General features: G+C 41.1%; 1 protein-coding gene across 1 annotated transcript; it reads right to left on the reverse strand.

Moving 5' to 3' along the window:
- Positions 1-217: 217 nt before the first annotated feature.
- Positions 218-14,200, reverse strand: LOC124275243 (E3 ubiquitin-protein ligase RNF14-like). The gene is given in 11 exon segments (XM_046710725.1): positions 218-1,648; positions 3,082-3,229; positions 4,179-4,372; positions 7,820-7,966; positions 8,708-8,807; positions 9,287-9,389; positions 9,392-9,468; positions 11,528-11,762; positions 12,309-12,426; positions 12,740-12,838; positions 13,790-14,200. Coding segments are annotated over 11 exon segments (1,515 nt in total). The 5' UTR covers positions 13,865-14,200; the 3' UTR covers positions 218-1,429.
- Between the last annotated feature and the right edge of the window lie 3,188 nt (positions 14,201-17,388).

Below are 17,388 nucleotides of genomic sequence, written 5' to 3' on the forward strand. Positions count from 1 at the left end.
CAAAAGGGGGGGTTCGAACCCCCTGAACCCCACCATGGCTCTGCCATTTCAAAACACTAACTTCAATGTGGTCTTTAGTAACTTTCCTCTGGATCTGCCACTGACCACCACCTCACCAGAACAAAATGGGTGTTTCCCCCCCCCAAATCATCATCCACCCACACCCACCTCTAGCCATAAATTAGTTTGGTCTTATGAATATAAAAGAAACAGCTTGTAACCATGGTAACATAACAATTTATTGAACATATGAGAATTGATTTCAATATAAAGTTGAAAGTACAAGTGTGAACACAGTGTATAGTATATCAACAGTAACTTCCCATACTGCTTTATATCACAAGCCACAAAGTGGGACATGAGATATTTGAACAGTTGTCTGTCTGTCTTTCAATCCATCTGTTCTGTTCTTAATGGGGACAAATTTTCTCAAGATGAAGAATTGTAATTGTACACATTGGTAGAGTAAAATGAGTTAAAGAATTTATGTCTTACATAAATTCTTGTTTTAGAGAACAATCTTATTTTGTTTCTCAGCTGTTATCAACAAAATCTTGTTTTTAACTGAATACCATTAAACAATCTATTCATATTCACTATTAATATAACACTTTTGATGTTTGGGTATTTTCCACTAAACAAATCTATGCCATGCTCTTTAGCATGTTTAGTATGTAAATAATGAATGTTACATATTCATTAAGCATCACAAAGACATACACTACACGGATAATTAGTGTTCTGCTTTTATAATGAACAGTATTTCAAGAACAATGGTCGGCAGCTGACATAACTCCTTGATGAGTTTATGTAAACTAGTGAGTGGATATGGTTTTACACCGCTTTTAGCAATATTCCAGCAATATCACGGCGGGGGACACCAGAAATGGGCTTCACATATTGTACCCATGTGGGGAATCGAACCCAGATCTTCGGCATGACAAGTGGGTGCTTTAACCACAGGGCCACCCCACCGCCCCTTGTGTAAACTAATCATGACTGGATTTTACATGGTAACCAGTGAGATGCACAATGTTTATTGTGAAAAGTGCTGTTAACTATCTCCCAAGTAGGTGATGTGACAAAATTCTTCAGCATGTCCAGATAAAAACAACAGGTGCAAGAAGCATTCAGATTTTCGCATTAATTTCATTACATACTGAATATGTATTTATTTCAACATGGCGTAAACATATATCAACATGTACCAGTAATTAATATTTATTATCACAGTTCTCAGTTATAAATATATTCGGAATATACAGTTAAAAATGTACAATAAATATTTCCAGACTAAACCTATCCACTTAAAACATTTATATGTATTTGTGAATGTCCTTGATCCTATCACTTTGAACTTGATTCCAAAATTAAGTTGCCATGGACACAATCTCTCACTCACTCACTCCACTTGGGAGAGGAGTTTCTGTTAAGAGTGTTGCTCACACAGACCGGAGGTAAAGTGTGATGTTACTGTTCCCACAATTCTTGTTTTGCACAGGAAGCAGAAATTTGATTTGCAACCCCAACACTTAATGTGATTATTTCTCTGGTTTTTCAAATTCCTTTGACCACAAGTTGGACAAGCACAGACAAGTTTCCGGGCATCAGGATTTACTTGCAATGTTGCCTCTATCAGCAAGACAGCCTGGAAATATCAAAATACATTTAGCAAGGTCTTAAGGCTTTAACTCAGAATAAACATGTTACACAACTTTCAATGGGACTATCATGTCTATTATTCTTCATTCCATGATACATCAAACTTATTATTCATGTCATCTGTAACCATGGTAACGTACATATATGGTAAAGGGAAAATAGATCTTAGTATTCCTTTCAAAAATAGTGCCACAGCCTTGTAGCTGACCTTGAAACTGTTGAAAATGTCGATAAAGACAGACACATAATGAACGTTGCTGTTATATTCATGTATAAATACATCAAGTGTAAGTAAAGAGGACCTGCTGATAAAATATGAATGGAACAACATTTCAGTAGTGCCTCTTATATCTGCGCGAAAAAATACTTTTTGAAAATGACATCTAATGAAAATCATTTTGTTGAGTATCAGCAAATAAGTCTCTGAGAAGTTAGAATGGACGGGCTGCATTTGGAAGAGGTGTCTCCAGCTGCATATGCTATCAAAACTTCTACAATGTGCTTTGAAAAAGAGACAAACAAATTTGCATCAGTTTTTGGCCAAAATACTAACTGGGCTAAATTAGCGATGGCATCTATGTGAATACAATCTCTATCTGTTGATTGTTATAAAAGGTTGGAATAACACGCTAGAGTCATCAACATTTTAGGCTGAAAAGTATGAGAATCCATGCCCTGTCTTATTGTTTTGTTGTTGTTTAACACCTCGATCAGCAATATACCAGCTGCATGACAGCAGTCTATAAATACTAAAGTCTGGACTAGACAATGCAGTGACTGACATATTCAGCATTGTTCTACACAATTTAGACATGCATCATTCAAAGCAGCGAGCCTGACCAAACCAACCCAATTATTCACTAATTACTGAAAGTATGGGCTGCTGAAAAGCAATTCTAACCTGGATGTTCACAAGCATTAATAAACTAAACTGTTCTACCACAGATAAGCTTGGTTTTGCAAATTTGCTCTGAGAAGGCAGGAGCAGAGACCTGATTAGTTCAGTGGGCAACATCCATATGATAGGGTACGATCAACATGGCACTGAGGATTGGGTAGGGTCAACCAGACAACCAAGAAGCTAGTCTGTCTCTCATTCCCTGAACCACATTATTTTCCCTGCTGCCAAGCCATCCCTGCAATGCTAAAGCCCTAAATGAAGCTAGGGCTCCTTTTCAATTAATATGGGTTTAGCATTAGTCTACCAAGACTGACAGACTGAGTTTTGGTTTTACGCCGCTTTTAGCAATATTCCAGCAACATCACGGCGGGGGACACCAGAAATGGGCTTCACACATTGTACCCATGTGGGGATTCGAACCCGGGTCTTCGGCGTGACAAGCCAACGCTTTAACAACTAGGCTACCCCACCGCCCCAGTCTACCAAGAAGCCAAAACTTGTATGTTTGTGGAACTTACGTCTGGTAATTGCTTTACTGGTGTTACGACTCTCATCTGTGTGTCAGACAGTCCACATGAGCCACTGTAGAAGTGGTCGTATCCTGATATCAATTTCCCACACAGCCAGCAGAAGGACTTCCCACAGCGGCATGTCATCTTGTTACACCTTCAATAGGGAAACTTGCATCAGTGAAGGAAACAACTCAAATAACCAAGCATTTAGACATACAGGAGAGTTTGTATGGCTGCTTGTAGTTTTCAGGACTTTCTTGCAGCGCTAGCTCTAGAATTTAACTTAATATAACACAGACACAGTATTCACACTCCTTTCCAACCGACCGCCTCCGTGGTGTAGTGGTTAGAGCGTCCGCCCGGAGAGCGGAAGGTCGCGGGTTCGATCCCCGACCGCGTCATACCAAAAGACGTTAAAATATGGTACTTGTTGGTTCCTGCCTGGCGCTCGGCATTAATGGGTACAACAAAGACTTGTCGGCTCGGGAGTCAGTATAATGTGTCTGAGTGGGGTATTCATGCTTCACTGTGGCATGGTATCTCAGTGGGCTAGCACTATAGAACCAGCTTAAGTCTGGGCTAGTACAAGCAGCCGCACATACACATACACACACATGCACGTCGTCATATGAGCGAAATATTCTCAAGCACGACGTTAAACCAAATTTCACCTCACCTCACCTGACCTCTCCAACCATTGCTATAATTATCTGATCACAAGGCAAGGCAAAAGTACTATTTTGAATATCTTTTGGTATGACAAGGCCATTGACCAAAGCACTGATGCCCTGCTCCCCAGTCAGTCGCTCCATTCAACAGATCAATGGTGGAGGTCACAAAGATCTTTATCCTAGACTTGATATATCTATGCAGCATAATTCAGCTCCTGTATGGAACCCGACGATGTAAAACCTACATGCAAGATGAGATCATGTAAGACCTGACCACTCTTCAAAATGATTACTTTTGTCTGAACCATCTACCAGTAATTCAAAGGACATAACTTTATACCCATGATGCACTAATACAGGAAGTCAGACTCTTTTAGGGTTAACATTGTTTGTAGGTCAGTATGAATTTGGATTAACAATTTATATTCTTACCCGGCAATCTTTTCAATGGGTACTTTGCAAGATGGACATTGTCTTGATTTTTTTACCATCTCTAATTTCGTTTTCAGCTCTTCCGCCAGTTTCTTTTTGATTGCCTCCAGTCTCTGACGATCAGCTTCATTAGCACTGGGGCCCTTTCTTTCAACTGCATTTAGCTTGTCTTCTGCACTTTGACATGGTTCTCCCTAAAATAATCGTGACAATGGATTATGATTTGAAATGCTTTTTATAGGCAATAGCTTTGTTGTTCACCAATTGACATTCATTACCTACAGTGCTCGCAGCACCCACTCACCTAATGCCACACCCACACATGTCTACACAGCCACACACACTCACCTCATGCCACACCCACTCACCTAATGCCACACCCACACATGTCTACACAGCCACACACACTCACCTCATGTTTCACCCACTCACCTCATGCCACACCCACACATGCCTACACAGCCACCCACACTCACCTCATGTTTCACCCACTCACCTAATGTCACACCCACACATGTCTACACAGCCACACCCACTCACCTCATGTTTCACCCACTCACCTGATGCCTCACCCACATATGCCTACAGTCACACCCACTCCCCTGATGCCACACCCACACCCACACATGTCTACACAGCCACACACACTCACCTGATGCCACACCAACTCACCTCACGACACACCCACACATACACAGCCACACCCACTAACCTGATGCCTCACTGCACTCACCTGCTGCCCTCACCCACACATACACAGCCATGATGCCACACACTCACATGCCTACAAGCCCACTCATCTGATGCCTCACCCACTCACTTGATGCCTCATCCACACATACACAGCCATACCCAATCACCTGATGCCACACCCACACCCACACATGTCTACATAGCCACACACACTCACCTGATGCCACACCAACTCACCTCACGCCACACCCACACATGCCTACAGTCACACCCACTAACCTGATGCCTCACCCACACATACACAGCCATACCCACTCACCTGATGCCTCACCCACACATACATAGCCATACCCACTCACCTGATGCCTCACCCACATATGCCTACAGTCACACCCACTCACCCGATCCCACAAACACACACATTTACAAAACCTCACTCACCTGATGCCACACCCACACCCGTCTACACAGCGACACACACTCACCTAATACCTCCACGCACACACCCACAGCCACACCCACCTCACCCACTCACCTGATGCCACACCCACATATGCCTACAGTCACACCCACTCACCTGATGCCACAAACACACACACCTACAAAGCCTCACCCACTCACCCGATGCCACACCCACACATGTCTACACAGCCACACACTCACCTGATGCCACACTTACAAACACCTACAAAGCCACACCCACTCACCTAATGCCACACCCACACATGCCTACAAAGCCACACACACTTGCCTGATGCCACACCCACACATGCCTACACAACCACACCCACTCACCTAATGCCACACCCACACATGCCTACAAAGCCACACCCACTTGCCCGATGCCACACACTAGCTCACAAAGACACACTAGCTCACCTGATGCCACACCCACTCAAGCCTACAAAGCCACACCCACTTGCCTGATGCCACACACTAGCTCACAAAGACACACTAGCTCACCTGATGCCACACCCACACATGCCTACAAAGCCACACCCACTTGCCTGATGCTACACACTAGCTCACAAAGACACACTAGCTCACCTGATGCAACACCCACACATGCCTACAAAGCCACATCCAATCTCCTCATGTCACACCCACACGCCTACAAAGCCACACCCACTCACCTGATGCCACACCCACTCACCTGATGGCACACCCACATATCCACTCACATGATGCCACACCATCTCACCCGATGCCACACCCACACACATTTACAAAGACACACTCGCTCACCTGGTGCTACACCCACACAAACCTACAAAGCCACACCTAATTTCCTAATGCCATACCCACACGCCTACAAAGCCACACCCACTCACCTGATGCCACAGCCATATACTCTTTCACCTGACGCCACACCCACACCCACTCACCCGATGCCACACACACACACCTGATGCCACACCCACATCCACTCACCTGATGAAACATCCACACACTCACTCAACCGATGCCACACCCACACACCTGATGCCACACCCACACACTCACTCACCTGATGAAACACCCACACATATCTACACAGCCACACACACTCACCTGATGCCACACTTACAAACACCTACAAAGCCACACACACTCACCTAATGCCACACACATGCCTACAAAGCCACACACACTTGCCTGATGCCACACCCACTCACCTAATGCCACATCCACACATGCCTACAAAGCCACACCCACTTGCCTGATGCCACACACTAGCTCACAAAGACACACTAGCTCACCTGATGCCACACCCACACATGCCTACAAAGCCACACCCACTTGCCTGATGCCACACACACACCTACAAAGCCACACCCACTTGCCTTATGCCACACCCACTCACCTGATGCCACACCTACACATGCCTACAAAGCCACACCCACTTGCCTGATGCCACACCCACTGACCTAATGCCACACCCACATATGCCTACAAAGCCACACCCACTTGCCTGATGCCACACACCTACAAAGCGAAAACCCACTTGCCTTATGCCACACAAACCTACACAACCACACCCACTCACCTAATGCCACACCCACACATGCCTACAAGGCCACACCCACTTGCCTGATGCCACACACTAGCTCACAAAGACACACTAGCTCACCTGATGCCACACCCACACATGCCTACAAAGCCACACCCACTTGCCCGATGCCACACACTAGCTCACAAAGACACACTAGCTCACCTGATGCCACACCCACACAAGCCTACAAAGCCACACCCACTTGCCCGATGCCACACACTAGCTCACAAAGACACACTAGCTCACCTGATGCCACACCCACACATGCCTACAAAGCCACACACACTTGCCTGATGCCACACACTAGCTCACAAAGACACACTAGCTCACCTGATGCAACACCCACACAAGCCTACAAAGCCACACCCACTCTCGCCTGATGCCACACACACTAGCTCACAAAGACACACTAGCTCACCTGATGCAACACCCACACAAGCCTACAAAGCCACACCCACTTGCCTGATGCCACACACTAGCTCACAAAGACACACTAGCTCACCTGATGCCACACCCACACATGCCTACAAAGCCACACCCACTTGCCTGATGCCACACACTAGCTCACAAAGACACACTAGCTCAGCTGATGCAACACCCACACAAGCCTGCAAAGCCACATCCAATCTCCTCATGTCACACCCACACCCCTACAAAGCCACACCCACTCACCTGATGCCACAGCCATATACTCTTTCACCTGACGCCACACCCACTCACCCGATGCCACACCCACACACCTGATGCCACACCCACATCCACTCACCTGATGTCACACCCACACCCACACACCTGATGCCACACCCACACACTCACTCAACCGATGCCACACCCACACACCTGATGCCACACCCACACACTCACTCAGCTGATGAAACACCCACACACCCACTCACCTGATGCCACACCCACTCACCTGATGCCAGGGGTCCCTGCACAGAGTACAGAAGGAAAAGAAACAGGTCGTGCAGTGACCCAGATTCAAATGGTCCTCCTCTTCCCGAATCACAGGGTTGTTGCATCTGGGGCACCACTCCACATCACTCATCCTCTCCAAAGTTTTCTGAAAATAACACATTCAGAATCAACTCCTGCTTTGGTCAAATAAAGACCATGATCTGTGGGCAATACACTCCTCCATTTTAGTGAGGTATGTTTCTATTTCATGGGGCGGTGGGTAGCCTAGTGTTAAAGCGTCCGCTCATCATGCCGAAGACAATGGTTCGATTCCCCACATGGCCACAATATGTGAAGCCAATTTCTGCTGTCCCCCGCAGTCATATTGCTGGAATATTGCTAAAAGCGGCATAGAACCATACTTACTCACACACTCACTCTATTTCACAAGTAAATGGCTTCCAAAGTAAGAGATTCAAAGTTATTCAGATGCAGAGAATTATTCATTATTTAGTTAGTGACTTGGGTTTAACACCAATATGAACAGTATTCCAGCTACATCATGGCATGTCAATATAACACCATTCATATTCATTTTAGAAATTTGGGATAGATACGACAGAAAAGTAAAAAGACATTTAATACCCAGAAAGCTTAAGATATTAAGAAAAAAGAGCTGAAATTTGTTCATATGATTGCAGATGAGAACCTGGGTCAGGATGTGATTGGACCAGGTGATTCATATTTTATCTTAGGAATGATACGGATAATATTTTCCCATGCACAAGCATGAAACAATTAAAGCAAGGCTAGGTACTTTTTATCAGTTGCTCTGATAGATGAAAATGTACCTGCATACCATGATGAGAATATTGATAAGCATGGGTATAGCTTGTAAAAGACATACCTGTAGAAGCAGTCTCTCCCATCTATCAAACTCTTCAACAGGTAGGACACTCTGTATGATGTGGGGAGGAACAAAAGAATCACAGTCTGTGTCAGGACACCTGGAAATAGAGCATTGTGTGGAAGTTGAGATCGTTTGTCACTTACATTTGTCACTCAATTGGCAGCAATTATCTGAAACAGTTTAAAATATTGAGCTGAAGTATGACCAAGTTTAGGTGGCAGCAATAGCAGCTCATAAATTAGATTTACTGTCCTGGTTTTAGCATATAAACAGGATAGATTTCAGGATGGGATAATTTCTATAAGACTTGCTGTACCTATATCCGTATATGACAGCAAGTTATCACCCAGGACAATACAGCCACCCATTGCCATTGCGACCATCTCGGGTGACATGGAATCTATCCTAATTCTAGAAATAATGGGCAAGTGAGTATGGTTTGTGCAGCTTTGAGCAATATCGCGGCGGGGGACACCAGTAATGGGCTTCACATTCTGTACCCATGTGGAATCAAACTTGGGTTTTCAGCGTGATAAGCAAACACTCTAATCACTTGGTTACCATGTATGGTCTGACCTGAGATTTTCTACAGTTCCCAAGGTGACGTGATGTTCACAGTAAGCTGTCATGCAGTCACGGCAGTAGTGATGCTCACAGTCCTTCATTCGGTAAAACTGATTCCTGGTAGTTCTTCATAACAAACATGGCACTCATGGTTGGAACGGTAAAATTCTATGTCTGTCTGAACTTGATTGAATCTGAAAATATACAATATACTTTTTATATTTTTAAACAAGATACCTATATTACTGAAACTAAATGTCAGACTCATAGTGCATAGAAAATAAGAATCAGTTCATACCTGCACAAATCACTCCATAGGTAAATGTTGAGCCAGATCATAAGTCTTCCCATAGATTGTCATTCAGGTATATTCATAATCTACAACCATGATGTTGTATTACTCACTGTAACAATTCAGACACTGTATGCTATACACATGATAACAATGTCAACACTGCCTGCCCAAGGTCTGTACAATCAGACAGTGCTCTGTTATACTCACTATAACAATGTGGACCCTGTATTTTATACACCCAGTAACAATGTGGACACTGCCTGTACCAGGGTCTGTACAATCAGACAGTGCTCTTTTATACTCACTGTAATAATTTGGACACTGTATGTTATACTCACTGTAACAATGTGGACACTGTATGTAATACTCACTGTAACAATTCAGACACTGTATGCTATACACATGATAACAATGTCAACACTGCCTGCCCAAGGTCTGTACAATCAGACAGTGCTCTGTTATACTCACTATAACAATGTGGACCCTGTATTTTATACACCCAGTAACAATGTGGACACTGCCTGTACCAGGGTCTGTACAATCAGACAGTGCTCTTTTATACTCACTGTAATAATTTGGACACTGTATGTTATACTCACTGTAACAATGTGGACACTGTATGTTATACTCATTATAACAATGTGGACACTGTATATTATACTCAATGTAACAATGTGGACACTGCCTGTCCATGGTCTGTACAATCAAGCAGCGCTCTGTTATACTCACTGTAACAATGTGGACACTGTATGTTGTACTCACTGTAACAATGTGGACACTGTATGTTGTACTCACTGTAACAATGTGGACACTGTATGTTGTACTCACTGTAATAATTTGGACACTGTATGTTATACTCACTGTAACAATGTGGACACTGTATGTTGTACTCACTGTAACAATGTGGACACTGTATGTTGTACTCACTATAACATGTGGACACTGTATGTTATACCCATTGTAACAATGTGGACACTATGTTACACTCACTGTAACAATGTGGACACTGTATGTTGTACTCACTGTAATAATGTGGAGGTTGTATGTTATACTCACTATAACAATGTGAACATTGTATGTTATACTCACTATAACAATGTGGACACTGTATGTTATACTCACTATAAGAATGTGAACACTGTATGTTATAAACACTGCAACATTGTAGACACTGTATGTTATACTCACTGTAACATTGTAGACACTGTATGTTATACTCACTGTAACATTGTAGACACTGCCTGTCCAAGGTCTGTACAATATCAGGAAGAGCTCTTTTATACTCACTATAACCATATGAACACTGTATGTTATATACACTGTAACATTGTAGACAATGTACATTATACTCACTGTAACATTGTGGACACTGCCTGGCCCAGGTCTGTACAATCAGGCAGTGCTCTGTGGTCTGTTGGTCCTCCTTCTCCCTACTGGCATCAGCAGCACAGTGTCATGGATACCAAGATGGCTGTAATTGGTAATTACCAATTACTTAAGTTCCATCAATACAACAATATATGATAGCAATTCCTTCATTTATAAGTGTTTTACAATATGTCAGTTTTAATAGGATAGAGGCATTTATGGTAGCTTACAACATTCAAGCTATATGTTCATGACTTACAATGATTCAGTCAGGAACAGATGAACCAGTGAGCATCTCTAAGACATGGCAGATAAGTGTTTACTATCAGTCACTCGCCAGATCAATTGTTAGAAATAACACCCAGAGAAAGGTTATGAATCTAAAGCTGTCATTAATTCATTCTTTGCAAATAATTGTGGAGTTGGCAAATAATTGAGTCTGTTTAAAAAATAATGGCCTTTGCAAATCTGCTGTTCAAAGTAATCCATGATATCAGGTTATGGCAACACACTATATCAACCAGGTCACATATTGCAACCAGGCACTCATCATTAGTGCAACAAAATCCCATATGGAGATAAAATAGTACCTGAAGATGTTATTTTCCAGCCAGTCAACCCAGGTGAAGATGACAGGGAGGTTCTCAGACTCCTGCCACAACACATCCAGCTGAACACACAGAGCTGCAAGCTGATTGTCTGTCAACCACACGCATGACAGAGTGAACAGTGGGGAACTCTGGGAAGGGTAAGAAGCAGGAAGTACCACTTGCAGAGTAAGGGGGGATAGGTACTTCACATTGAAAGATCCAGCCCATCTTTGACCTGCAGTCAGAATGATTTCATCAAAACGAATTATCAAATAACATCATCTTATCATTCAATACCTCTTCTCAAGCTTCTGGACACCTAGCATTCATCAGGTGCATTCCATTGGTTTAGCACTGCATCATTCAAGAGACTTGCTCCATTTTTCACTGTGATGAAAATGTGCTATGTTTAATCTGTTTCTTGAAAGACTGTTTCACACAGCACAGCTTCTACAATTTCATACACAACATACCCATCATTAGTCACTGATTCTACTCAAGTCAACAATTAAAATGTCAGATAAATGATTCAATATATCCAGTGAAATAGAGCAATATTGTCTTGTATGGTCAGATTCTTTCTATGGATCGATCTTAATCTATACCTTAGCCAGGAAGCCAAGGACAGTGCTAGGTCATCAATATTCTTCTAGCATGAATGATATATCCCATTGCAAATATAACTCAGATAAAACTATTTTTTTTTTTTTAATGTAATTTTTTTTCACCAATAGCTTGAAGATTGATTAATTTGTTTACCAGAATCTGGCGCATTAAGTTAACACATTTGCCCACTTCAGGAGGGAAGCTTGTCCTGCACTGGCTGTTTCCTTGAGCATGACAGGCATAAGAATGTCTACTTTGATGTTCTGTCCATCTGTAGTGATGGGAATTGAAACCTGAATCGTAGATAAAACAAAAATGCTGACTCCCACATGATTAAAGTAAGTATCGTTTCCTCACCATGTAGAGTCGTAGTGGATTGTAAATTTGGGGCACCTACTATGTAATATAAAAACAAAACAAAACAAAGAGAGAAAAATGCTGACTCAGATGTTATATGATTTGACATTTCTGTGAACTGAACTGAAACACAAAGTATTTCATACAATCCTCATGAATGAGTATATATCCCATTATAAACAAAATTATGTAATATACCAGTATGTGTAAAAAGACATTTTTCATGCTCAGTATATGGATATTCCTTACATGTAGGGTATAGAGACCTTCACTTTCTTCAGATGGTGAACTTAAAACTTTAAGTCTTTCAAACTCCCCGCCTTCATAGATAGCCTGGAGAGCAAGCACCTGTGTATGTACAAAACAAAGTAAGCATTATTCATCATGTGCAAGCATGTCCTTTACTGTTGTTCTGTCAGGAACGAGGGACAATTAGATTCAAGATAAAAGGACCTGGTGGTTTAATTATGTGACTTCTTGTGTGTGTGTGTGTGTGCGTACGTGCGTGTGCGTGCATGCGCCTGCATGTTGGTGTGTGTCTGCATGCACTAAGCAGTTATACTAGCCCACTGAGATACCATGCTGCAGTCAAACATGAAAACCCCACTTAGACACTCTTCTTGTGTATATTCATAAAAGTTTTGTTGACAGAAAATAGCAGCACAAAAGGGGTACTGGTATATTATTGCCCAGTAACTCGATAAATTTTAGTATTATGGGCAGTCAATTTTTAACTTAATATCCGCTTATACTCGATTTCTGAAACTGAATAGAAGCTTGTGTTCATCATGTTTCAATAGTCAAGGCATGAGTACATAGACATAGGCGCCCAACTCTGATATATCTCATCTTATATATAGGTCATACTTATAAATATATCAGAGTCGTACATAGATCAACACTTGCATCCCTCAAGATCTCCAAGGACTGAGACATAACCATGAAAAGTTTATGTACTCACAGAGACTTAAAGAAATGGCTGCACAAGTGGACTAACATTAGTAAGAAAATGTATTTTATTCAAAATCGTATTTACATAACATAATTATCAAATAAGACAGCAAATCTCTGAGTTCCAACACGCACACTCACTTCAGACAAAGCAGTCCGAGTACAATGTCGGTGTTGTTTCATATAAAAGTCATTATTCAATTTGTGTGCAAAGTGCACGGGTTGACAAAACGTCCATGAGTTACCTCCCTTTATCAGTTGTTTACAAATGCATTGCATCATTGCCATTTGTAGTTTAATTCCGTTCTCACATTTGACAGATCACATCAAATCCGGGTATAGACAAACCTCATCATTCTGCTCCTCCAAGTTGCTGCTAAAGCACTCGTCTTTAAACGTGGGCGAGGCGCCACCCTCCGCCATCGCCTTCAACACAGAAACAACTGGTCGCTTCGTGGATCAGGGTTACGGCAGTTTCGTAAACAATGTATCAAAGATGGATTTTCTGTTGTCCAAGTGGATGTTTAGTTGTAATAATCACCTGACAGTTGAAGACAATCTTGATATTTCAGCAACGCCCACTTAATGGATGAATTTGTAAACACATGAACTATGTCTTGCACAACGATTGGCAAGCTGCCTTCGCGATTGAGAGGAAGGTTGTCCTGGCATTCTTGAAAGTGTGTTGTGGCGGGTATATATAAAAGTGTACCCGTGTATATTTACAATCGCGCGCAAACGAAAATGTACCTAAACAAATCATGTAGTAATGAACTCTTCCAATAAGTACAATGGGAACAGGCGGAATATACAATAGCGGGACTGTGTGATATAATTATTGACTTTCTATTAATAGATATAGAAATTATCAACAGCCTTTTGATGTCCACGAGACACGAGGGCTAGATTATCTCTGTGTGTATATGAACATAGCGCAAAAATTGAAAAACACTGTTTTGAGTGTAAACAGTACTGATAACAAGCTTCAGTAGCAGAGAAATCAGTGATGTCATTTCATTGTGACGCCATGGTAACTGATGACGTCAAAATGATCTGAGCAGCATTGTGATTCATTTTCATTGTAGCGATATCTCTAACACTTTTGTTATTATTTCCCGAAAAAGCTTGGCTAAGATGCTTCGCTAAAAGATCAAAGGCACCGACAGTACTTTACCGCCATTTTTTGCATTACGTCATGCTGTATGAGAGAGAGAGAGAGAGAGAGAGAGAGAGAGAGAGAGAGAGAGAGAGAGAGAGAGAGAGAGAGAGAGAGAGAGAGAGAGAGAGAGAGAGAGAGAGAGAGAGAGAGAGAGTTTATTCACGTGTCTAGCGGTGTATACATAAAAATTACATAAAGAACATCACGGTATTAAAATTATACATCGCCCGGCCAACATGGGCCAACTAGACACAAGAGTACTAAAAGCACTGTAAGTGCTAAGATGGTGCAAATACACAGCGGCATTTAATAATGGTGTTTAGTACATAATATACATGATAAAAGCAAAATAAAATACTAGATAGTATGCATGTCATGTGTGATACCTTCCATTTTGTACTTCTTAAGATAACGAGGGATGTTTATGAGACATTGTGATATCTACTACTCACACTTTGCTAAGGACCACAAAAATTCACAACTTTACTTAAATGTAGATTCATAATTTGAAATTGTATCCATTTAAAACTGGATAAATAATAATATGGTAATCCCTCTTTAGGCAAACAGTCACTTTAACCTTATGCACTTGATACGTGAGTAACCATCAAAATACAATATCACTTACAATTAGCTTAGATATTTAAACCAAATTTGACCCCACATCATAGTTTTCTGATGAATCCATGATTTGATCCTTAGTAAAGTGTGAATAGTAGAACGTACTCCTATACAAGGATTTAATTAGTGCAGCGTCGGGTTTGGATAAGAGGTCGCACTGCATAAGAAATATGGCTTGATCTACGGGGGTCAATGGCAAAAAATTTGGATTAATAGACGAGGCACGGTCCCAAACACAGTATCTTAAGTCTGCATAGAGGTTACAAGTTGTAAGAAAGTGAACCTCGTCTTCGATGCTATTTGCATTACAATGTTTACAAATACGACTGATTAATGGGATTTTTGGCCTTTGTTTGTTTTTGTTTTTGTTTTTTGTTGTTGTTGTTTTGTTTTATTGTTCTCTACTGGTTAAATTTCTAAGAGACGTTTTAAACTCTCGATAGGTTCTCAGTTTATAACCATTATTAATTAATCCTCTCTCATCCCACATTTGTTTCAATCATAATTCCTTCTCACTAGGTATATGAGGTATATCATTAGGTATACAATAGTATTAGGTTAGCAACACCGTTGACTTCCTGGTTGTTTTCTGCCTAGATCAATTCCAGTGTACTAAATGTGGCATCTTTGAAAAGAAATACAGTTCACTCTACCTCCACGTATAGTGTAATAAAGTATGCTGTTTGCCCTGAACTATTATAACTTTAACGTACCGGACACAAGCGTCCTCGTACTTTAACTATAAGAGCGAACTGCATTTCTTGAAATACGGATATAATACGATCATATGTGTCCCTGTGATTTTACGAAACGACTTTCAAAATTCTGATATTTCACAAGCGAGAGCCATAATGAGATTTCAGTACAGATGTACATGAAGTTCTCAAATTATACATGTATGAGTTAGTTCAGTGTGTGCATTGTTGCGTCTTTTAGTAAACTGTTTTTGTGTCTTTTTTCTGAATAAACATAGATGGAACGAATGAAAAGTCCTTAACTAATCTCTCTCAGCCACTGAACCTGGTTAGCACCGCTGCTACACTTTTAACACTGGCTAATGCATTGGTTTTGATACCAAATATAAATCATACAATTTCGTGGAAGGTTCAAATTTTTATCGAACTCGTATTGATATATTTCATGTCAAAATACGCTCGAGATTGTTGAATAAAACTTTACAAAATATTAACAATATGCTCTGCTTCATTTTAGATAATAGTCCAAGGGTTGTGTTAACGACGTGTAGACTTTCCCATGACCCTAAGAGAAGGATTAGTCTACTCTTCGTCCTTGTGAGGAGCGTTACTGCAAAACATTATATTCATCGAAGCAGTTTATATATACTGAGGACTGTGTTATTTAGCACAATTATATCAGATATTATCACAAGTTTTATCAATGGTAGGTTTTGTTTTTATATCCTTAGGAAGATCACATATCATTACATAATGCGATTGTTTGATGAAATATTGCTAGATCCTTTACAGTAACCTGTGCTACATGTAGTCGTCATGAGTCGTGATAAACGTCACTGGATTGTCTGGTCTAGTTATGAACATTCGTGTACGTGTATATATGGATGAATGAATGAGTGAATGAATGTCTATATTTTCTCCAGATAGGTCCGAAGATCCTCTAAACATCATGGTTATATAATTATATAATTAACAGAATACACACATACATACATGTACATACATAGAATATGGGAACATTTCCCAAAATATATACAGGTTATTTACAGTCAGGTATTGGCTAGATTATTACCACAGGTAATTGAGGATATCTTTTAGTTTACAAATATATACAGGTTCTCTTTGCAGATGATATTGTTACGTTTTCATTCATGGTAAGCGGATTTAGTTGTCTTTAGAAATACAAAATGTCAGGTATTGGCTAGATTATTACCACAGGTCAGCTTGCTTATTGAGGATATCTTTTAGTTTATACAAATGCTTTGAGAATTCTAAAATAGTAACATGCCTTGTTATTTCATCAATATCATTGTTATTGGCACCAAGAAAGAATGCCAGCATGTCATGCTCTTCCATCATCTCTATTTTGATATACATGTCAATATCAAGATTATCTATTAGAGTTGAGAAAAATACATCTCTCTCTGAAAGTAGATATCCACAGGTTAGGATACCATGGTGATAGTAATCAT

The sequence above is a fragment of the Haliotis rubra genome, unplaced genomic scaffold (assembly GCF_003918875.1).
Source record: "Haliotis rubra isolate DU_JTF1 unplaced genomic scaffold, ASM391887v1 Scf2, whole genome shotgun sequence".
NCBI lineage: Eukaryota > Metazoa > Mollusca > Gastropoda > Lepetellida > Haliotidae > Haliotis > Haliotis rubra.